Source organism: Chaetura pelagica, unplaced genomic scaffold, assembly GCF_000747805.2.
Source record: "Chaetura pelagica isolate M959 unplaced genomic scaffold, ChaPel_1.0 scaffold383, whole genome shotgun sequence".
In the NCBI taxonomy this organism is placed as follows: domain Eukaryota; kingdom Metazoa; phylum Chordata; class Aves; order Apodiformes; family Apodidae; genus Chaetura; species Chaetura pelagica.
Window position 1 is genome coordinate 682,595 of NW_009952804.1, and position 23,122 is coordinate 705,716.

The 23,122-nt window shown below is 37.8% G+C and overlaps 1 protein-coding gene across 1 annotated transcript in view; it reads left to right on the forward strand.

The window, feature by feature from the left end:
* Window positions 1-22,356, forward strand: part of PPP2R2A (protein phosphatase 2, regulatory subunit B, alpha) — a 35,772-nt gene extending 13,416 nt beyond the window's left edge. Inside the window, exons 3-10 of the mRNA XM_009995006.1 lie at window positions 13,183-13,280; window positions 16,241-16,406; window positions 16,940-17,052; window positions 17,314-17,491; window positions 18,320-18,484; window positions 19,082-19,251; window positions 20,040-20,131; window positions 21,346-22,356. Of these exons, the coding sequence (XP_009993308.1) occupies window positions 13,183-13,280; window positions 16,241-16,406; window positions 16,940-17,052; window positions 17,314-17,491; window positions 18,320-18,484; window positions 19,082-19,251; window positions 20,040-20,131; window positions 21,346-21,625 (1,262 nt within the window). The 3' untranslated portion in view covers window positions 21,626-22,356. The remainder of the gene's footprint in view (window positions 1-13,182; window positions 13,281-16,240; window positions 16,407-16,939; window positions 17,053-17,313; window positions 17,492-18,319; window positions 18,485-19,081; window positions 19,252-20,039; window positions 20,132-21,345) is intronic.
* The last annotated feature ends 766 nt before the right edge of the window (window positions 22,357-23,122 follow it).

Here is a 23,122-nt window from a genome sequence, read left to right on the forward strand (position 1 = left end):
AGCAGGAATTGAGAGGTAAATATTCAAATTAGTTTCAAGGTCTCATGAATCTCCTGGCTTGAGCATAGGGGAAAAAAATAAATGAACAAATTTAGGCAGAAGCAGGTATGTTTTCCCTTTAGTATTGACGGTTGTTTTGTTTCTTAAATAAAAGCCATTAGGTAATGTCTTTAGGCATTAAGTAATGGTTCCAGTAAATAGAACTTAAAAATTATTATTGAATGAACAGGCATCCAAATGAAAGCATTCTTTAAAATTTTTTACTGATTGGATGTTTGGTTATGCAAATTAATACACAGCTAATTTTGTAGAGCAGGTTTTTCAGTGCTATGTAGGTGAACATTCTTTTGAATAAGTAGTACAGGGGCAACTTCTATGTAGGTAATGCTCAGTTATAATTGATGCAAGCTATCTAGAGTAAAGTAATTTGAGGAGAAGCTTGTAAAGGTTCAAGGAATTAGAAAAGGTAAGTACTTCCAAATTACAGGGCTGATTTTCTGCTAATCATGTTGCTACTAAATATTTTTTTAACACAGCAGAAATCCCCTTTAAAAGGGAACTAAAGAGCATGAAAATAACTTTGGCATTGGAGAAATCCCTGCTCGGAGTGGCAGACTCTTTAAGTGTCCTTCTCAGCCCCTGGTTATCAAACAAATGTGTTTATCAGCTATCAAAACAAGGTGAGGGTGGTATCACAGAGAAAGGGGCTGACAGGTCCTTGGGAGCTTGTTAGTGTGTTCTCTAAATGCAAATCTTTCAATTATACCTATTACTCCTGATAGATTTTTACTAAAAAAACCCCCTTCATCTGTGGAGATGCTGCTGTCTTGGAAGCATGTATCTGAGAGCTTAGCTACCCAGATTCTTGAATGACTTTTCATAATGACTAAAATCACCTTTAGTGAAAGGTGAATCACCTGAAATTTCTGTGTGGGGATTGCAGACTGGTCTTGCCAGGGAATTATCCCTAATACCCATACAAGGCAGTGACTTTGTGCAATTAACTAGATACAACTTGATGAGAAGAACAGCTCAACTACTAACACTATTTTTCTTTTATAAGGCTTCTATGGTATTTCTGAGCTTGTTTTTTTTTTTTTTTAAAGAACATTCTTTCTTGTTCCTCCTAGGCATATTGAGGACATTTTCAAAAAATGGAAGGCAGTACAGTAAAGCACTTCTGCTTAAGGGGTAGTTAGCCTGTTCAGGGCTCCCTTACTAAATTCTACATGATACAAATGCAACTTAACCCTTCTGTCATCTTTGTCCTGAAAGACCTCTCATAAGTCAGTGTAGGTTTTGCTGGCTGAGCAGGGAGTGTTTCTATAATGGAAATATAACTAGTGTAGATTGCAGATCACACTTAGTACAATTACTTTTTTCAGAGGGATAATGTGTGGTTGAAAGGCACAATCCCTGTGATAGCAGATACTTGAAAGAGGAAAATTCAAAGGGGAGGAAGCTTTTATTCTTTCTTGTGTCATTTAGTCAAGTTATCACTATGTCTGCAGTAATACTTAAAATGCTTCCTCTATAGTATAAACTGTAGAAGCAGAGAACACTGGCACTGTTAGTTTCCCCCTTCAAGCAAGGAACAGACTTCATATCCTATGGGTCTTACCTTTTGGCTAAGATTTCACTTGGGTTTAAAAAAGCATGTTTTAAGGTACAGTTTTATTGCTGCAGCACCAAAGAACACATTCGTTTTCAGGTTTTTTTAGTGTATTTAAGCCACTTAAGGAAAGCTTGGTTGGATGACTGTTCTGGGCTGTTACAAACTGTTGGTTGTCAGAATTCTGTGGCACTTGATTGAAGACTTAAATTTTGGGCATTTTTATTTGCTTTAGATGGGACACTTAATTTTTTCGGGTTAAGTGTAACTGCTGTATTATGTGACAGGTGAGGCACAAGCATCCCTTGGCCACATATGTAAAATGTCAGATGGCTTTTTAGTTAGTAGAGAATACTTTTTAAATGAATAAGTTAGAATTAGAATGCATTTATGTTTTTAAGTATGATGTTGCTTAGGTAGTATATTTTCTCTAGTTCTTGTTTCTGTTATTTTTGGTTTTTCACATAAAAAAACCCACCTTTCTGACGGTGTGTTAGATAGCAACTTAATTTAAGGGTGCACAGAGGCTGCAAACTACTGTTCACAATCTCTTTTTGATAATCTTGAGCTTGAGTGGAGGAGTTTTCATTGCAATTCAAAGGGGATTGATGCAAAACTAAGTGTGACATCCTCAGTACAAGGGCCACTATTATTTTCCCCTTTCCCCACCTGAAAATAGATCTAAGCTTCACAGATTGGAAGCTCTCAGCAGCTGAATTTTGTGACAACTGAACCCCATGATAGTTTTCACATTGAACAGCTGGCTGTTATTTAAAAATACTGAAATCTTGCATTTGCTCTAATTACTTTTTTGTTTAAAAGCAGAACAGTTTTGCTGGTTGGAGGGAGGAAAGCTTGTGGACAGACTTTGAGCTTTTTAGAAGTATTTTTATTATAAAGTATTGCAGAGACTGCAGAGAACAGGTTCAGGAAAAAGCTGTGACCTTAACTGCTTGTTCCTACTTGTGAATAAATGTTCTAGTTCCACAACCTGTGAGATGATTCACCTGCCTTTCTAAGGTTATTTAAGATGGGTACCAGGAGTGGGTCTTGATTTCTGCCACTTATGCCTCCTATGGTTATGATATTAATAAACTGGTGTCAAATGTCCTGGGAACGGGTGATGTAGGTTGAAAGACCTTTGTTTCAACCAACAATAGACCTGAATTAGTGTGAATAGGAAAAGCAAATAGGCACTTCCTGTTGTATTTTAAGGAATATTCGAGTTTGGGGAAGCATGCCTATGAAGAGATTTAAACTAAATGCTCATCGTTTGTTGCTTTCCCAAGTAAAATATTGCCTGTGTATATGGGCATATCTGTTAGTCTTTCTAAATATGCTTCTAGTACCAATTAAGTGAGGTAGAGTCCCATTTGTTTGAATAGATTATTCAGGGTCTCATTCTGGGGGAGAAACTCTAAAATGTACATAGTGAAGATCTGAAGAGGGGAATTTTCTTACTTGTTGCTTTCCTAACCAGGTTTGTTCCTCAACTTGAAGCTTAAAAAGTCTCTTGCAAAGACTAGAAAATTATTAGATTTAAAAATACCTGGGTGGTGCTTCAGACCATCCTGAGGTTCAGTTGCCTTTCATAAGGTATTGTGGAAGTCCAGAACAATGCTGTTTGTGGTTCATGGTAGGGGATGCCTTTAGAGACTGAAGGGAATTTCTATCAGGTATTAAATAATCCCTTACTATTGAGTTTGAGGTGTTTTGGGGCTGATCTAGCTTGTGTTGAGTTGAAAAACGTCTGTTTTGAACTAAAGGTCTTGCTGTGGTCAGTTTACTCTTTCACCTAGTGGAAAAAGGGGATTTGCCTGTTGGTTTCCTGTGTGTGTGTTCTGAAAGGAAAAAAGTCTTAAGGCTTAAAAATAGAAAGTAATTAATCAGGGTGATGAGGGTTAATGATTTCTATCCAGAAACCAAACAGCTTTGCATTTGTTTATATAGAAAGAACATTCTTTTATCAGTTATTGTTACGAGTTTAATAGAAGAGTACCAGTTTTAAGGTACCAGTAATTTAAGGTACCAGTTCAGGATTGCATTCAGCTAATATATACTGGCCCTATAGGGGTTTTTCTTCTCAAGGTTTATGGTGAAGTTTGCATAAAAGGAATTACAGAATGCAGTGCCAGGTTTGGTGAGAAGAAATGAAACTTCTACAATTAGGTATAGTCCTGGTTACAGTCATTTGGTACAGGGATAGCTTCACCAGTTCCATGGTGGATCATGGGTTTAAATCAATTTCAAGTATAAAAGTTCCCTAAAGCTTATATTAATTTTTAATGTGAATTTGTTAACTCCTTTCAAAAAGATGAAACTGTAAAGCTGGTTTATGTAACTTTAAGCATGGAAGCATCAACCCGTCAGTTCACAAGTGTGTAATGCATCTGTTTTCAGAGTACTTTGACTTGTACTGTTTGTCATCTCTGTTCTGTATGTCACCACAGGTGTCTTGGAGGCATGTGTACAGGAGACTTTGCATTTCCTGCTATAGATGGAGACAGGAAGCCAGTGGTCTGAGGTTTAAATAATTTCCTTTATTTTCTAGCAATGCCAAATTCTGACCTGGGTCAGGGGACTGTTCTAAGTGTAAGCTTGTGGAAACTGTACATAAAGACAGAAATGCACTTAATTGGCATTTTGTGGACTTGATAACTTCTTAAAAATACAACTTTGCTACCTGGAGATGTGGTTGCTCCTGAGCCCATTCCCTGCTCTTCCCTACCCACCTCCTTTAGCACATTTGCCCATATAATGCCTTCAGGTCAGTTTTAATTAACTGTTAGCTTAGCAAAAACCAAATGTCTGTCAGAGATGGTGATGAAAGTGTTTCCTGCAGTGACTTCTGCTACTTCTGAAAGTTGCTGCTGTTCTAGCATGCTTGCTTGTTGGCCTCTTGCCTTGGTCTGAAAATGGACCACAGGGGAAACTGGTGATAAATTTCATGGTGGAAACTTGACCTGGATAGAGATGTTGAAGCTTACTGATGTTGGCCCACAAGCAGTAGTTGCCCCATGAGGCACAGCAATTGTTTACCAAACACAAGAATTAAAATGTTTAGAATTCTGCTCCATATACAACTTAGATTGTAATATTGAACGTAAAGAGTGCTTTCCTTGAATTGTGTTTAAATGAGGAAGTTGCTTTGGTATCACAGTTAAGATCATGTAAAGATTTCTGAATGTTTAAGAAGCTGCTTTTCCAGATGAGAGGCACTGTATTTGAGTAGCTGGTGATTCTGTTCCCTGCTTTACTATTGCCTTGGTAAAATACTTCATCTACATGTTCATGATTATTCCAACTTATTTTGGGAGGCACTTCTGTTTTAGTTCTGTTCTCTGCAGTTCTAATGCCATCTTCTCACATTGCTTTGCAGTCAGAAGCAGCTTCTGGTGCGTAGTGCAGATGGATTCGGAGTTGTATTCTCTCAGCATTCAGCCTAGTAAAGCTATTTAGGAGAATTACAAGCCTTACATAAAACCAATGGCAACAAGATTAAGGCTAGTGTTTCTGTATTTCAGTGGGAGGGAATGGAAGTTTGCTGCTCAGTAACAGTTGTGTTTTCTGACAAGTCCCAAGGCTTAACAATAAGAGTTGTTTGCATAAAGTTAAAAAGCCACAGAAAAACATTGTTTCGAGTGTAGAACTTCAGTTGTGTTTTCTCTAGACTATCCAAGAACATGTTATAAATGCATCTGTAAATTCAAGGCCTTCCTAATACATGTGTATCCTACTAAATAGCTGTCTTTCAGTACCAGTTCTTTCCCTTGGCTTGTATTGTTTCTGCTTCCAATTAAAAAGTGACTGAATTCAGGCCTCTACTTCTGAAGCCTGGTGATAAGTGTTCTGGTTGTCACTGCTAGTATGTAGATTTGATAGTGTAATCTCAAAAGGATGTGGTGTATTGAAGGACACTGTGTGAACCCTGCTTTGCCACTGAAGAATAGAGCCCTGCTTGCCTGCCAGCTCATGGAGAACTGAATCAGGTTTACAAGGTAGGTATCAGGCATGTTGATGTAACTTAGGGAGCTACAGGAAAAAAACTTTATTAGGGGGATCCAACTTTATTTTAGGGAACTGAATAGAAAGTTAAAAAAAGATGTGTAATAATAATGAGTAACTCCAGCTTTCAAATCCAAAATTGAATTCCTAGTTGAACTAGGACTCGCCTGTTGTAGGAAACAAAATTTTCCAAGATTGGCAAAATTGGAGAGAGAAGGGAAGAAACAGTGAATGAAAGAAATGGGTATACAGGAAAGTCCAAGAAATGGAGAAAAAGTGCAGGGTTTTAGGAGTGCTTGACAAGGTTTCGGTTTGGTTATTTTAGGGTGAGTAGTTTATGCAGTGAGCTTCAGATGTGACGTACTACATATATTCACTATTTGGAGGCTGTTATCCTCTGTGTGTTTTACACATAGGTATGTATGTAGAGAGGACTGGGAGAGTCTTAACACTTAAATACATCTTTACCAAACAGGATGAGAATGCTTTCAAAATCAGTGGGGGAAATTATGAGTTCATTATTTGTTTTCAGCATCATAAGGCCTGAAGCACTTGGAATGAAGCTGGAGAACACTGTGTAAGAAACCTTCCTCCCTGTGTGCAGATTTCCCAGATTTGCATGAGCCAACAAAACCAGCTTAATTACTGTCTGCTGCTTGAACTGCATATTTAGCTCCAGCGTGTTTGTGTTCTGACACTGTAGGGCCAGCAGCAGTGTGGAGGTAGCTGGGCATCACACAAATTCCGGTCCCTCCCAGTGAAGGGGGGAGCTTTGTGTGCTCTTTGTGTGCTGCAATATTGCAGGACTGGAACTTGTGCTCTCCTAAGTAACCAGCTGGCTTTTGCAGAACTTCATGGCACATAAGTGAGAATTTTTTCCACAAGGATAATCCCCTTCCTTACTTCTGTTGCATATATCCAATCCCCATTTCTGTATTTCTGAGGAATTAATATTTTTTTAAGCCCACTTCTAGTAAAGAAAAGATCTATTTAAAGGACTTCTGGAATGACTCTTGTGAAGCAAAGGGAATAGTAGGAATGCCTTACCCAGCTGCCTTTGGTTTTGTTGCCTAGTCACTTCTGAGAGATGGAATGAATGCAGGGAATTGCTCTTGAAAGTGAATGAAGAAAAGGGAAATGAAGTCAATAGTAAAACCAGTCATGGTAACTTTAAAGTGTACAGTCCTTGTCTTCCCTTCCCCCTCTCTACATACATAAATTAGGGATGAGGCTGGAATGCAGAAGGTGTTTTCTTTTTATACTATCACTACTAAATAGTGCTTGCTTACTCTCCCTGGTGTGTATAGTTTAGTGTCCTGTGTTTGGAGCTCTCTTCTCTGCAAACACATGTATAATCATGGTTTCTTAATCTTCCTTAAACAGCCTTCCTGTTAATTTTTAGATTAACACTTCACTACCTAGCTTCAGAGACTTAATACACAATATATTAGGGCTCTTGATAAGTGTAGTAAATCAAAATCATGCAAACAATGGGGTGATGTTGGGATGGCTCAGACATTCAGAGTGCATTGTGCAGCTGCTTAATATATTTGAAGTCTTGGAGGAGCTCTTGCTTTCTTTCTGCTGGTTTTGGTTGTTTGGTTTGTTGTGGTTTTTTTCCCAGCAATGAATGACATAACTCCAGAACAAAATCATCACTAGAAACAAGAGTGTCCAGAAAAAGGTTACATCTTTCTGTCCTTAGCTGTGACTTGAGCTTGAGTTTTGGAAGTCTGTTTTGGAAATGTGTTCAGTAGTCAGAAGCAGGAAGGTTTTCCTTCACCCTGGATTAGAAAGAGACAATTCACAAGTGATTTCCAGGCACTGAAGGTCTCCAAGTTTTCCTGGACAGATATTACTGCTCAGCTTTGAGCATGTTGACTTTATCTTTAGAGATAATCTAGGAAGAATGGCTCACATATGTTCAGTAATTGTGTGTTGAATTCAAATATTTCACTGTCTTAATCCCTTGTGATGTTTATTCCTATGCTGCTTTCTCAAATTGAGGTTTTTTTAGCTTACTTGGATTTAAATAATAATCCTATAAGTTGGTTTCTTCTTTTCTCCTGTGACAGTTTGGGAACTATCCTTGGAATGATGAATTGATGTTTAGCTTGATCAAAATAGCTTCTTCAGTACTTAAGGCTAGCAAACTGAGGAAGTGGGCTTGATGTTTGGTCAATGAATTGTCTTTTTAATGCTTAGGACAATTACCAACCTTTAAGTAATCTGCTTTACATTATCAGTGAGATTCGTTTGAGCTGCTCGTTTGGAAAATTCCAGAAAACAGTATTTTGAGCCACTGGGAAGAAATATAAACAATGAAGAAGTACCAGAATGCTTTTTAAATACTACAATTCTTTGTTCAGCCCTTGGAAACACCAGGAGATTGCTCCACTTGTGTAAACATACTGATTTACTTGCTCTCTGCTTAGGCAGCAGATCAACGTGATTCCAAAAACTTGCACAGAAACCTTTTAGGTCTAGTGAAATAAAGACGCTCTTTGTTCACTGCCATGATTGACTTGCTGCTGTAGAGTTGGTGACATGTTTTGCCTACCAAGCATGTTTTATAAGCAGAGTTTATATAAAGTTCATGGTACATTAAAATAGATAGCCTCTTCTGTACTAATAAAATACCTTTTATTCCATTATTGGAAACAAATTTAATACAGAATTGCTTTCCAGATTCACAGTGGGCCTTCTGGAACTAAGTCATTGGATTACAGGGTTGTTTTTTTTCCTTGCTTTGATTGATAAATCTATTTTATTCCGTAGACTTGTTGACAGTGTTCAAACTTCAGCCCAACCCTTTAGTATTTCAGAAAACTTTATTGTGATAGTGCAAGTGTGGTTCTTTTTCAGCATTCACTGGAAAGTGTGGAAGGCTCTCAAAGTGTGCAAAAGTTTTTTTTAATCTGTTTTTCTTATTTCAAACATTGTTTCCTGTAAAGAGGAAAAAGGTGTTTGAGATACGTTTGATTCCCTTGTTCATCTATTTTTGAACAGTATAATCTGCCTATTTTCATTTTAACTGGTCATCTCTCAGTAGTGCATTGGTCGAGGGCCTCAGTTTTTCAAACCATTTGAATCCTGCCTGACACAACAGGTGAACTATTCCAGACAGTAAGAAGTGATGTAATAAATATCAACTAAAGATGGTTATCTTCAGATAAATAAATAAATGGTTAAATGGTTATCTTCAGAAGCCCACTAGGAAACAAGTGAATTTTATGTTGTGTGGTTGTTCCCCTGTGAGAAGGTTCATCAGCATAAGTGTTTGTCACTGACTGGTTAATTGCTTGGGAGCTTCTGGCATGTCTCCACTTCACATGGTGAACTGTGAACACGTTACTATAAGCATTATCAAAACTTTGAGATAAATTTATTTCCCCTTTGTCCCATTCTCTGTCAAAGCTAGAGACCTTGGTTTTTATTTCTTTGTCTCCTGTCTCCATGTCTACCATGGGAAAAGCTATTTTTACTTGAATCTAGTGAAGATAAGTGTCCAGATCTTGCTGTGGTTTTGATTTCTTTTGGAGCACTTAAAGTTAAGTTTTATCTTTGAAGCAATGCATAAAAAGCTTAGAGCAGGTTGTGAAAATACAGATCATGTGTAGAAGAAAAAGGAACCGTGACAGTAGTTGTGACAAACTAGATGGTAGCAGCTGTATCTGGGAGAGCTGTCAGGAGGTTTTGATGACTCTTGGGAAAGCAGACCCTGCCCTGTTGTTTCATGCTGATGGGTCAGGGATCTGAAGCCTCTTGTGATAGTTTGGGATTTTTAAAGTCACCATCTCAGTGTGGCTGTTTTGTGTTTTGTTTCTTTGAGGTAGGGATACAAGTGCCCAGTAGTTGTGTGTCTGATTCAGAGCATTGCACTCAGCCTGCTGTAGAACATTGTCTTGGTGATGTTCATGTGCAACAACTGTAAATGGACTTCAAGTTATGTAGACCATTTTGCCCCCACTGCCCTTTGCTTTTAGATCACTGAAAACCATTATTTGGAAGTATTTTGTAGTTGCAGAAGTGTTCTCACAGTTTGAACAAGTGTTTATGAAGGGAAATTTAAGTGGAACTAGAGAACTGTATACACCTTGCCAATAAGTACTTTAAAAAATATAGTAAGTTATGCAAGGGGGAGGAACTTAGTCCAGGTATTGCAGGCACACTACAGGAATGCAGACATAAATTTTTGGCCTGTTTTTTGGTTTTGTCAGAATGATGTCTTCATCTTTTGTTTCATGTTGCCCTGTAGTATTTTAAATAATAATAAAAATATCTCAGCACTTGAAATGTCATGGTTCATCCTGATTTCAAAGATGTCTCAAGATGCTTGGGGGGAGGAGAGAGACAAATGTGATCTCTCAAGGCTTAGGTAACTTTCTGATAACAGATGATGCTATCTGTGTCCTCTGAGGGGTATGGTTAGCAGATAAGGTTTTTGTGGCTGTTTTTCTCTGATGCTGGAGGAGGGCATTGAAATGAGCAGTAAGCAGTAGAGGGCATCATATTTCCAAAAGCCATTGGTGTTGGTGACAAAAGAACACCTATACATCTACTTCTCCCCTTAGGTATTTCTCCCTCGTGCTCTTTTCGTAGAGGAAGGATAATAGCCAAGCTTTTGGACAGTGAGAGCAACCGTCTGGGTTTGCAAGACTCCCACCTAGAGACTGTAGCAAAAATAGCATGCACAAAAGGGAGGAGGCAGGGAGAAAGCAGCGCGTTCTAGAGGTGCTCTTTTGCCCGTTGCGGTGCAGGAGGACTGAAATAACCCTACATGTAACTGCCACGGGAATTACAGTTACTATTTGAAAAGGACAACACTGATTTTATTTGGCAACGAGGGTGTTAATACAGATGAAAATACACAAGTGAATCAGTGCACTGCGGAAGATGAAATGCTTCCCTTGTCAGTTCTCACACACTATTAAATCCGCCCAGTTCAACACCAGTGCCTTGATGTCTGTCTCTTGCTTTGACCAAGGTATGGGAATACAGTATTCTTAACGGTGAGTTATTTGATTTTAAATGTATGATTGGTTGCTTTGCTCTCACTGATTTTTGTACAAAATCTGCATCTCAGCCCTATTTTGGGACTAGTTAAGAAGAATTTTTTTCTGCCTACTTTTTTATCACGTTTGTCCTTGGAAAGGGAAGGGTCCAAGATTACAGTGTAGAAGGCATGTGAAATTCTGTAGATGTCTTGAGTTTAAAAACTAGTAATTGTGTTGTGATTGCTGCAAAGGAATGTATTTTATTTCTAATGTAAAATTGATCCAAGTACTTAAAAAGATCTGCATAGGGTCGGTCAGGCACTGGAGTTTTGTCACCACTGACTGAGCCTGCTGGACTTCTTGGAGGTGTGGGGATGTTAGAACTGAAAGTTTGTTCACACAGTTGAGCCCACAGACAAAGCAGGACTTTAATCAGCTTGGAGGTCACTGATACCAAGCTTGGATGTTTTTGCAAGTTAAAATAAATGCCAAGAGTGAGAATGTATAGAACGGTTACAGAAAAATATATAGCTTTCTGCTATATGTGAGACTTGTACTATTATAAAATACAATATATATTACATAAGCAGACCTAAGAAAACGGAGGGTTTATTTCTTAATTTAAGGCTTTTCTGGCTATTGTTGCTGCCTGATACAAAACTTCAAGATTTTTGACCTTGAAAAACTTCTAAGTGACTTTTGCCAAAAAAAGTATTATCATGATTTTTCTTTGCTGTTCTGCTGATAACTTGCTGTGTTTTCTGTTCTGTTCTAAGGCTATCATAGCTTGCAGTGTTAAATCCCTCCATGTTTTCCAAAATAGTAATTTTTCTATGTATTTTTTTACTTTTGAGAGGGGAGTTACTTTGTTTTTCTTCAATTAATTGATAACTTCCTTAAGCTCTTCTCCTTTTAGAGGATTACAACAAGGTGGTTTTGCGTTGTATGGTATAGTTAAAATTAGATTGCTTGGCATGTGCTCCACTCTTTGTGCATACTGGACTTGATTAATTGCATTTTTTTCCTGATTAATTGTACATTATCCTTTATGCCCTGTTCACCAGTGAAAGTTACTTATTGAATGCCATATCTTCTTCACTAGAAAGCTCTGCAGTCTTAAATCTTAGAGATGTGAGAGAAATCACTCCATCTTGTTCACAAATATGTTAATGACTGGCTGAAGTCCAGGAAAAAAACCTGTGCACTGAAATAAAGGTTTTTCTGTGTGTTGTGGATCCTGGTTTACATACAAGCTTATATTTATATCCTTAACACAGTGTTCTTGAGAAATTTCAGCCTGTTTGTATTTCAGCAGTGCCAGATAATCATGGCAAGGGAGGTCAATGGAGATAGGATCATCTTGTGTTTATCCTTTGTTATATGGCTGCTTGTGCTGTATATATAGCGAATACAGCTGAGCTGTACATATGTGTTTGTGCCAAGAATCTGACTCTGCATCTTCTGCCTGAGGATTTTGCAGCTGAGTTTGCCCGGCTTGTCTCGGTTGTCTTTGTACTGTGCAGGTTTCAGACAGATAGGCTGCATGCTTGTAACTGCTGTGTAATGCAGTTATTAAGGCACAGCTTGCCCTCTGGCCCTCAGAGGCCACCACCCATGGGTTTGGGACAACTAGGGAATGATGTAAGTTTTGTTTTGGTATTAAAATGAGTAAGAGGAAAATCCTGCATGTTTTACTACTTCAGAATGAGATAACCCTATTGCTGTCTATGATAAGATAGCTTCCATGATATGCTGCACAATAATGTCTGCTTTAAATTCAGACTGAGGATCTTTTGCTTAGCAGAGTCTTTCAGTCTGTAGAGCAGGTACCAGATCTTTTTAAACTCTAAAGCAGAGAATGAACAAACCACCCAACAGAAAATGTGGGTAGTGTTTACCTACATCAGACTGATATGAAAGCAAAACAACCTGAAGACTTGCATATGTGAAAATCTTACGTAGTCTCTTCTACAGAAAATGAGTTTAATATAGTTGTATTGCAATTTGAAGTTGGCATTTGAATTACTTCCTAATTCTGTGTAGCTGTTTTTGTTCCACATCCTTGAATCCCTTAGAGACTGATGTGTCTCCACCGTAATATGTTTTGCCCTTGAGTTGTCAAACATGTGCAAAGTCTTTTGAGATAATATGGGTAATGATTCTATCTAAATAATATCAGAAAGAATGGAGAAAATAAAGGTAGGAATATGTATGTATATGCACAGTCTTTCTCTGCTGGTACAGTGCACACTGAAAATCCACTTCTTTATTATCCCACAGTAGCAGTCATAACAGAAAACCATTCATAAGAAGTGATATCAAACCTTTAAAAACAATTCTGTGCAGAACACGGAATTTGTAACTAGCACTGTGAACTAGTAACTGGTTTTCAAATGTACAGCTTTTAACAATTACTTCAGTATTTTTTAAGAAATCCCTATGTGTTTTGTAACATAAATACATTTAATCTAAATTGAAGTATATATTTTCTTTTCAACTTACTACTATAACTTTCTTAGCCACTTCGTACTTAGAAGTTTTTTACATGTTTCGTTTTGTCCTATGCAGCGGATATAATTTCTACAGTAGAATTTAACCATTCTGGAGAATTGCTAGCAACAGGAGACAAAGGAGGTAGAGTTGTCATCTTTCAACAGGAGCAGGAGGTGAGTGCCAACTATGTAGAAGTATATTAAGTGTTCTCTGTTCCTATGTCTGTTTCTTTAAAGAAAAGGATCATGTTTTTTTATAAAAAAACTTCACACAAAGTTCATGCCTATATAGTAAGTGATCAAAATTATATAATGTAAGAGTGAAGAAATTATGGAGAACTGCCTGACACTCATAGAAATGTATGTCTCTCTAAACATTCTTTAGCTGTGGTCTAGAAAGTTTAAAGTGAAAACAAAAAAAGGGTGGGTCAGACAGAAAAAGACCTTGGGGAAGCTGAAGTTGGTTGTTTTAAAAGGACTCTACTTGGCTGTGATTATTTCAGATTTCACTGTAGCTGAGGAAATAAAAGTTGCCCTTAATTGAGCATGTGATCTAAGATGTCCTTTTCCATGATGGTATCAATGGGTTAAAATAAGGGTAGCAAAGGTATCTTTTAATTTTATACTTGCTCTTTTGATTTTCGCATAATTCTACAGACCAACCTCCTAAAGGTAGGACAGGGCCTCTACTCCCAATATTAAGGGTGGGAGAGCTGAGATTGAGTGCTTGATTTTAACTAAGGTTGTAGTTAGAAGATGACTTGCTTATAATTTATATCTGGGGGGGATAAAAAGGCAGTTCTGTCATTTCACTGCCAAAAAAAGTAATGCTGTTACTACTTAGTGTTTCATTCAGTTTCAATTAAAAAAATCCTAAGCCTTAAAAATTCCACAGCTCCCCAGAAAAAGTTGCTTTCTGCTGGTAAGCAGGCCATTCGAGTGCAGCACCTTCTCTTTATGAATAAAAATCCCTGTGGTCACTTGGTGCCATCTAGTGGGATGTTCCTGACTGACCAGCCTCTTCCTAAGTTCTGGGTCCAAGGTGAACAGAGCCTGTAGAGAAGCCTTACTATAATCTTCCTGTAGTTCCAGGCATAAACTCTTGTGGCGTTTCCTTGTGTATTGTTTAAACTCTTGAGATTTTGTGTACATCCTTGAAAGAACCTTGATGTAGATTAAAGCTTTAAATAGCTTTTTGCCTGTTGTCAAGTCAGTTGTCTTTCAGTGACTACTTTTGGTTTTGATGCATAACCCATGGCTCATATCTTTATGATCTGTGAATCTAGGCATAGTAAGAACCACCTGGGCTATCAGATGAAGTTGCACAGAATTGGTTTTGGTATAATTTTACTCCTAAGTGTTTAGGGAATGAGCAATGGGGACTGGATTCCTTAATGCATTAGTAGTTAGTTACACCATAGGAACTACTGTCTAGAGCCAGTTTTATATAAAAGAGTATCTAAAAGCCAACTGTTTAGGTATTTTAGTTGGATTTATGTGCCACCTCCTACCACACTGCATTTCAGAGTGCTTTACACTCAGAAAGGAAGAAAAACGCTAATACAAGCACTCTCTACAGAGCTATACAGGCCCATGTAACTTTGCCCACTTCCAAGATGCTGCCAACTCTGGGCTGGAATGTGGCAGCTCTTCTGCAATGCGAAGCAAGTGACATGACATCAGGATCAGGCAGGAAACGAATACTGGATCTAATTGAAACTGAAGGAGGAATTTGCGTAGGCAGTCTGTAATTACCTAGATTGGAATTTAACATAAGGCACTTGGGACAACACCTCTTCTTGTTTTGATTTTTGAACACGATGAGACAGGATGATCGTTTAAATCCTGCTTTTATCCCAAGGATGGATTTCATACAGTATTGCTTTTAGATATTATTCTAGTACTGTAGAATTTCACTAGAATACAATAGGTATATTTAAGAGTCAATCATTATGCTACATATGGAATTGAAGGAAAGTTCCCAGAATCATGACCAGCATTTCCTAAAGCACAATAGAAGTTGCCTGTTCTGGGCAGTGACCCTGTTTAACTTTTTATGTCTAACTGAAACTTGGAACAAAGTTCCTTCTGTTTTCTAGGGTGGGAAAGCCAGTGGAATAGACAGGTGTGGTACAATGTTCTAGTGCCAAATTTTATTTCTAAGCATTTTGTCCACTTTTCCCTCCTTATTATAAAATACAAGAATTCTTGTCAAGTATTAATGTAGGGCTATGAAGCAAGAGAAAATTACACAAGGAATGTGACAAATGTGGGCTAGCAAGGATCATATCAAGAAGTATGTTTTAGTGAGGTGTTAAGAGTTGAGATTAATGGATGTGAGACACACGAGAAGGAAGGAGCAAGTCCCTAGTCAAGAACATATCACACCCAAGGCATCTGATGGTGCAACTTCTTGAAACAGGTGGAACAGGAATATATTCACAAAACAAAGCTTGAATTTATTTCAAGTATACCTGGTGAGCACTATTTCAGAAATGGTTCCAGGTTTCTGACATGTTATCCGTTGGAGGCTCGGTCCATGCAGCGCAATATTAGTGCAAGGAAGCCACTGCTTAAACCCCAGCTTTAGAAAAAGGAATCATGCAAGTTTGGAGGTTTTTCAGATTTCCAAACAGTTCCATCCTGAAAAGGCAACTGCTAATGTCAAACATGTATTCAGCAGAGGTGTGAAGCTTTTTTGAGTTTTTTAAGAAAGAAAACATAGTAACCCTAGAATGTTTAGGCAAGATACTAGTTTGGAAGTTCAGCTGCTCATAATTAATATGAGAACTTGCTGGAGATGCTGTTCCTGTGGCTCAGGGGAGTTTCTGGAAACTTCAGGAAACTGTCTTGTCTCTGCTGCTTTCTTAGCCCAAAACAGTAGACGCTCTAATCAAGCTATTGAAAAAGAGATATTCCTCATTTCATCTGTTCTACAGGCTTGTTAAAATAAGGAAAGTTGTGCACCAAAGGATACTTGCAGCAAATCTGGAATAGGCAAGAATAATGTGGAAGCCTTAGCAATCTGCGTGTTTATCTTGCTACATAAATACCTAGTTCTGGCTTCTGCCAGCAGCCTTGAAAAGCATTCTGTACATTGCATACATATCTTGATCATTTAATTCTCTTTTTAGAACAAAACCCAGTCTCACAGTAGGGGAGAATACAATGTTTACAGTACCTTTCAAAGCCATGAACCAGAGTTTGACTACTTGAAAAGTTTAGAAATTGAAGAGAAGATCAACAAAATTAGGTGGTTACCCCAGAAAAATGCTGCTCAGTTTTTATTGTCTACAAATGGTAAGTTATGACTTACAGTCATAAATGGTAAGTTAATTTTGCATGGTAACCTGTTGTTCCATAGGGTCACTATTAGGTTTTTGTCTAGGCAAATTGGTTTAAAATGCAAGTATGTAAAGATGTGGCTACAGAAGAGTGCTTCTGTTTATCTGTACTGGCTTGCCTGGACACAGAAGTGCCACAGCATGGGGTGGTGTATTATTATTTCTGCTTTGGTTGCTGTACAGTAAATGGCCTTAGCTAAGCAGTCGTTCAGTACCTTTGTATGTGTATAACTAACTGTGCGAGCTTATATTAGTCATTCATAACAATCCTGATTCTAATTGAAACTTGATGTAACTTTTATAAAAAGAACAAGCTGTGGAGGAGGTCTTTTTTTATGCTTTTTATCTTGTCTTGTTTTCTTCAAGCAGTATTTTTTCTTTTTTGGTGCATGTAGGTGGTCCTGTCTTGTTTGAAGGCTTCATATTGAAGTGCATGAACTGTGGTATCTTTCCTAGAGCTTTGATTTGAAACTGACTGTTTTATTTCAGATAAAACAATAAAATTATGGAAAATCAGTGAAAGGGACAAAAGACCAGAAGGTTATAATTTAAAGGAAGAAGATGGACGGTATAGAGATCCTACTACAGTTACAACACTACGGGTGAGTAGTTCAGTCTCTGTGAATTTGCCTCATTCAAGTGAGGTCTCCTCTCCCTCCCCCAGCACACAGATTAGCCTGTGGCTGGTGGTAACTGCCCCTTCAGATTAACTTGACATTTTCTGTGGTGCCAGTAGGCAGACACATTTACTTCTGAGGTGATTTTGAGATACTTTAATGGGCTTGGTGTGTTGAAGGACTGAGATGGAGTGTGAATGTGTAGTACATTTGTGTCTCAAGCATCCTTTGTGTTGTATTTTGCAGGTGCCAGTATTCAGGCCCATGGACCTCATGGTTGAAGCTAGTCCACGAAGAATATTTGCCAATGCTCACACGTATCACATCAATTCCATCTCCATTAATAGTGATTATGAAACGTACTTATCCGCAGATGACTTGCGGATTAACCTGTGGCACCTAGAAATTACAGACAGAAGTTTTAGTATCTTTTTTGTGTTGTTTTGTATGATGGGAACAGTTTGGTTACAAGAAAACTATTGGGGTTTATTGCCTTTCATGAAAAGCTCTTTGAATAATATGTTTCTCCATATCCTGGTTATTTCTCCTTAGTAGCTGTAAGGATTTTTGCTTCTGGAGAGATAGCTCAGCATGAGTGATATAAGGAGATGTAGGCATTTGGATGGTGAACAGACTTTTTGAAAGGAGAAAAAAGTTTAAGGTTTCAAGAGATGAGCAGTTCTGGAAGGCAGCATTACACTCAAGGATGTTGTGAAAATTTTATTGACTTGCAGTGAGAAGCAAGTCAGAGGATTACCACCCTTATCTAACAGTGTTTCTTCCTTATTTTCTAATGTAACTACCAACCCCTCTGGTATGTGCAGCTGTGAATGTTGCAGGCAGTAAGGGCACAGGAATTCAATCCCATTGCTGGGAGCAGAGATCGTTGGACAAATCATGAAGAACCTGAATGGAAATCACACATGCTATTGTTATAATATAGTAGTGTAATTAGTATTTAAGGAAAATAAAGTTCTATGTGAAAACACTTGGGTGACATCTATGTAGTATAGAATTACTGCTGAAGTGGAGCAAAAACTTAAGCAGGTTTTTGCTCTTAATGAAATAACTTCAAACTGATACAGAATACAACGTTGTGGTCTTGCTTTCTTGACAAACTGTGGGACTTGATTCTAAGTTTTATCCAGTTTCTGACTGGATCCCACAGTCCTGAAAAAGCATTGTGGAATACATTTCAAGCTGAAAAATATTTTGTGAAAACGGGAGAAAATTTCTTAACAAAATGCTGTAGATATTGTAGATATTAAGCCTGCCAACATGGAAGAGCTCACAGAGGTTATAACAGCTGCAGAGTTCCACCCAAACAGCTGTAATACATTTGTGTACAGCAGTAGTAAAGGAACGATCCGACTCTGTGATATGAGAGCAGCAGCACTCTGTGACAGACATTCAAAATGTAAGTTCTGTCCTGCATTGTTTATTGTAGACTAATATCTTCTTGGAGAATATATGATATTTTGCTGGTACATTAAGCACTCAATAAGAATATATTAACCACTGCATGGTGTGTGTTTATTCGCATGAGATTTCTGTAGTGTATTTAATAGATCTAAAGCCTAAAATCTAAATAAATCTTAAATTAGATTCATTTTTTGCCAGAGTAATAGTAGTGAATAAAATTATTAACATCTTAAGTTGGAGTTTCCCTAGACAACAGGACTAGGGAGTGGCTTTCTGCAGACTACAGGAGGTCAGATACTAGTTGTTTGGTCTGTATTTGATACTAGAAATCTTAAATGTGTGAGTGAAGACTCCAAATATTAGTGAGTAGTTCACTTATTTGAAAGCTGACCTTTACTTCCTACAAAAATAAAGTATTTCAAAGTTTGGCAGTTATAAGGCTGTCTTGTTGAAAGTTATTTTTTCAACGCAGGCAGAGTGGCTCAATGTGGCAAGCTGAGAAAATGTTAATCTAATTTGGGTGAATCTTGTATTGGAAGAGATAAAATAAGATAAATGTATCTTGTGAAATGCTTATCTTATTTTTATACAGTGTTTGAAGAGCCGGAAGATCCTAGCAACAGATCATTTTTCTCTGAAATCATCTCTTCCATATCTGATGTAAAATTTAGCCATAGTGGTCGATATATGATGACTAGAGATTACCTGTCAGTGAAGATCTGGGATTTAAATATGGAAAATAGACCTGTGGAAACATACCAGGTATTTTGGTGAAGATGATTTAAACCTTGAAGGATGCTAATAGTCAATGTGGCAGTTAAATTTTTGTCTAGATCAGTATGGCAAAGCAATGAGATTGGTGGGTTCCACACATGTGCTAAAGGATCCTGCTATTTTCAGGCTGATTACAGGACCCAAAACTATGTTTGGGTATGAAACAGCCTTCCTCTTGCACAATGGAAATGCGGAAAGGTAATTTTCAGCCATGGGATAGGACATCTCTAATCTTTAGAGTCTTCAGTTGACCTGATGATCTCTTTTTGTTTCCTGGAGAAAATGGGTGGTAAAGCATTTAATTGGCAGAAAATGCTTTTAGCCAGCACTGAAAATTGCTGTGGTGGTTTCTTGATAAGAAAATTTGTGAAGGGATCCTCTTCATCATACATAGGAGGAAGATCAGTCACCAAAGTGTGATTTTTAGAAAGAAGCAAAGTCTGATAAATCTTGTCAGGTAACTAAAAGGATAGTGAGGGCATAGCTGCTCAGAGAGGGAAAGCATTCTGAAGAACTGCCAAGTTTTGGGAGATGTCTCTTTTCCCCATGACTTGCTACTGTTTGTATTTGTTTGAAATCTCTAGAGCAGAATATATTCATGCATGTGTTCATCTTGTTCTTTATCTATACAGTCAGAGGAGGGAGCTATGTGTGCTCCTGTGCATAGAGTATAAGCACTGTCATGTACTTAAATACTTCTGGAACAAGAATCTGTGAAGATTATTTCACAGCTGTGCAAGTTCAACATTTATTCAGTCTATCTAATTTTTTTCCAGGTGCATGAATACCTCAGAAGTAAACTTTGTTCACTGTATGAGAACGATTGCATTTTTGACAAATTTGAATGCTGTTGGAATGGATCAGACAGGCAAGTTCAGTTCTTCTCTCGGTGCACTTCAGACCTTTCCAAGTTATTCTTAAAACAGCTTGAAGCATGGCCTCAGATATCTGTCTGGTTTTATTTGTGTTTTGCTTTGGTAGACAATGTATGTGTATGAGCTCTTAACCTTTGATGTTGTAGCATAGGATTATAGAGAGCTGCCTTGGCATCCTAAGGAGATGGAGAACTTGACACAAAATTGAGTTTTGTAAACTTTGCCAGAATTAAATACCAAGAAAATATTCCAGTATGCAGGTGCAAGAACCAGCAGGATTAGAGATTGTCTGCAAACTTTAACTGGTGAAATACTGCCAATAACCCATATCCACTAGATTTGTTATTGCTAGCGTGTACATTTTTGGGTTGGATTGCAGGGGTTTTTTATTTGTTGTGTTGGGGTTTCTTCTGTGTCATCTGTTACAATCTGACCTTAAATTATTTTATATGGCAGTAAGGTCTGTGTAGTCAAAGCCTGCTGTCTGATTGTATGCACTACCTGTAAAAATTCTCACTGGGCCTGTTGAAGAATCTGGGTTGTTGTTTTTTTTTTTTTAACATAAAAATAAGTAAAGTAGCTAGAAAGTAGGAAAAAGCCACCTAGGAATTCTCTTTCTTACAGTGAGCTGTCAAGTTTGTCTCTTTTGGGCATGGTTGACCAGCCAATAATACTGCTTATTTGCTAGATCTAAATCAGCTCATGGTACCCCTATAAGTATTGTCAGACTTAACTTTCATTCTTTTTAAACTCAGTATCTATTTTTTTGAGGCAAAGGAAGGGCAGGGCAGCTTCTAAGTCTACTTGTCTTACTGAAAAGTTGATAGAGAATAAGGATCTCCTGTCAGGTGTTGTCATAAACTAGATATGTTTGATGCTACCTACTTTCATGCAGCTTGTGTGTAACTCAAATTACATGGCTAAAAATACAATGTATTTGGCTTTCATTAGATCACTGTGTTCATGAGAAGCAAACTTATAGATGACATTCAAATTCAAGTGCTTTGATAACAAAGTGTGGACCCTTAAAATGTCTAGTTAAGGAAGAAGATCTGTTTTAAAACTCTAAAAATGCCTTAGATTGTAGAAGGTATGGGCAGGGATGCCTGCTTATGTGATAAGACATGATCTTAGATGGGACCCTCACATTTCCTAAAAAGAGGTTGTTTACAACTGAACTAACTTTCTTCCTTCCTCCTTTCTGCAGCATTGTCATGACAGGATCGTACAACAACTTCTTCAGAATGTTTGACAGAAACACAAAGCGAGACATCACCTTAGAGGCATCCCGGGAAAACAACAAACCTCGAACCGTTTTGAAACCACGTAAAGTATGTGCCAGTGGTAAGAGAAAGAAGGATGAAATCAGTGTTGACAGCCTAGACTTCAACAAGAAGATTCTACACACAGCCTGGCATCCTAAGGAAAACATCATTGCTGTAGCTACTACAAACAACTTGTATATATTTCAAGACAAAATGAATTAGGTTTGGCATTCCTAACTGAAGAGTCCACTTCCTGCATAGTTGAAATAGTTGAATCTAGCATTTGTACTTGTAAAGGAAAGAGAATGAGAGGTCCATTATGGCACCCCTTTCCAGTGTTTAAAAATGTGCCATATGACAACACACTTTTATAGCTACATGGAGAAAGCTCTGTTGATCCGTCACTGTGTTCTTCTCCATGTCTGCTAGCCATTTAGGTGAGGATAGGGCACTTTTTAATTTAAATGACTACTTGCACCATCTTGCCTAATGGACTAGATTGGACTGTATCAACATCGGTTTACTCCACTTTTTATGCCTTCCATTGTGATGACGTCAAACACAGGGAAAGCCTTCAATCATGCTATGGGATTTAATTGTGTAACCTCATTACTGTATCATTCGTGGCCCCCTTTTTTATTAAATACAGCTCATTCTTGCTGTGGCTTGTAGCATTCCTCCTCCTTCTGGCCTCCTGGACTCCCCCTTTCCCTTTCATCCCCCTCCACCTAGCCTTGGTGGTGGTGTATAGAAAAAAAACCCCACAAAATAAAGCACAGGAAATGGGTCCGTTTGGGGTCAGTGGTAAAGGGGGTCTGTGTTGCAACAAATGTTTTAACAAACAGTTGACTGTAATCACTCCTTGCCATGTCTGGCACCAAAAAAGAGAAAATAAGGAAAAAAAACAACAAACAAAAAACAAAAACTACTGAATAAAAGTGACAAAGAATGGAGAATCTGTTTTCTTTTTTTAATCTACCTCTTTATACAACTACTCTGTGTTTTACCTTAGATGCATGAAAATAAAATGATGTTTTTTGTAATGATTTTAACCAGTATTAATTATTGTTCATGGGAATGAAGAGAGGGAGGGATTTCACAAGCACCTGCATTCATTCACGAATGACAAGAACACCAGCTGTAGAATGTGTTGATCACTTCCACTTCAAAACAATAAACAGCTGTCAGATTTTGCCAAAATCTGAACAGGTCAGTTACTGTTCCAGTATCCTTGGGGGCTGGTTTTGTTTTTGGGTTTTTTAAACTATTGCTTAAATCGGTACAGGAATAGAATTTTCAGGTTTTAAAATCCACTTTATGGGACTAATGTCTTAATGTTTAGTTTTGTCCTGGTTTCTTTACTGCCTTGTTTTAGAATACAATACCTTTAATGCCTTGTTCAGAGTAGAAAGTCCCCTGTGGCTTTTTAAAAAGTTGTCTGAATTCTTGTTTGGCAGTATGATATTACATAGTACAAAATACCAAGTGATTACATAGATAATTACTACACTGCATTCTGAGATGCTCTATTTTCCATATTTTATTGCTATAAATGAGTGGAAATGTAGTTTTACCATGCAAGTGTTTCTTCTGGCTTTTGTCTTTGCAAAGTTCTTGCACTTACAGAAACATTAAATGGTGCAATGATCAGAAAATATGTGGAGTACAGAAGCTGCATGAAATAAGTGTTTGTAGTTATTTGAGAGATTTAAACTCTTA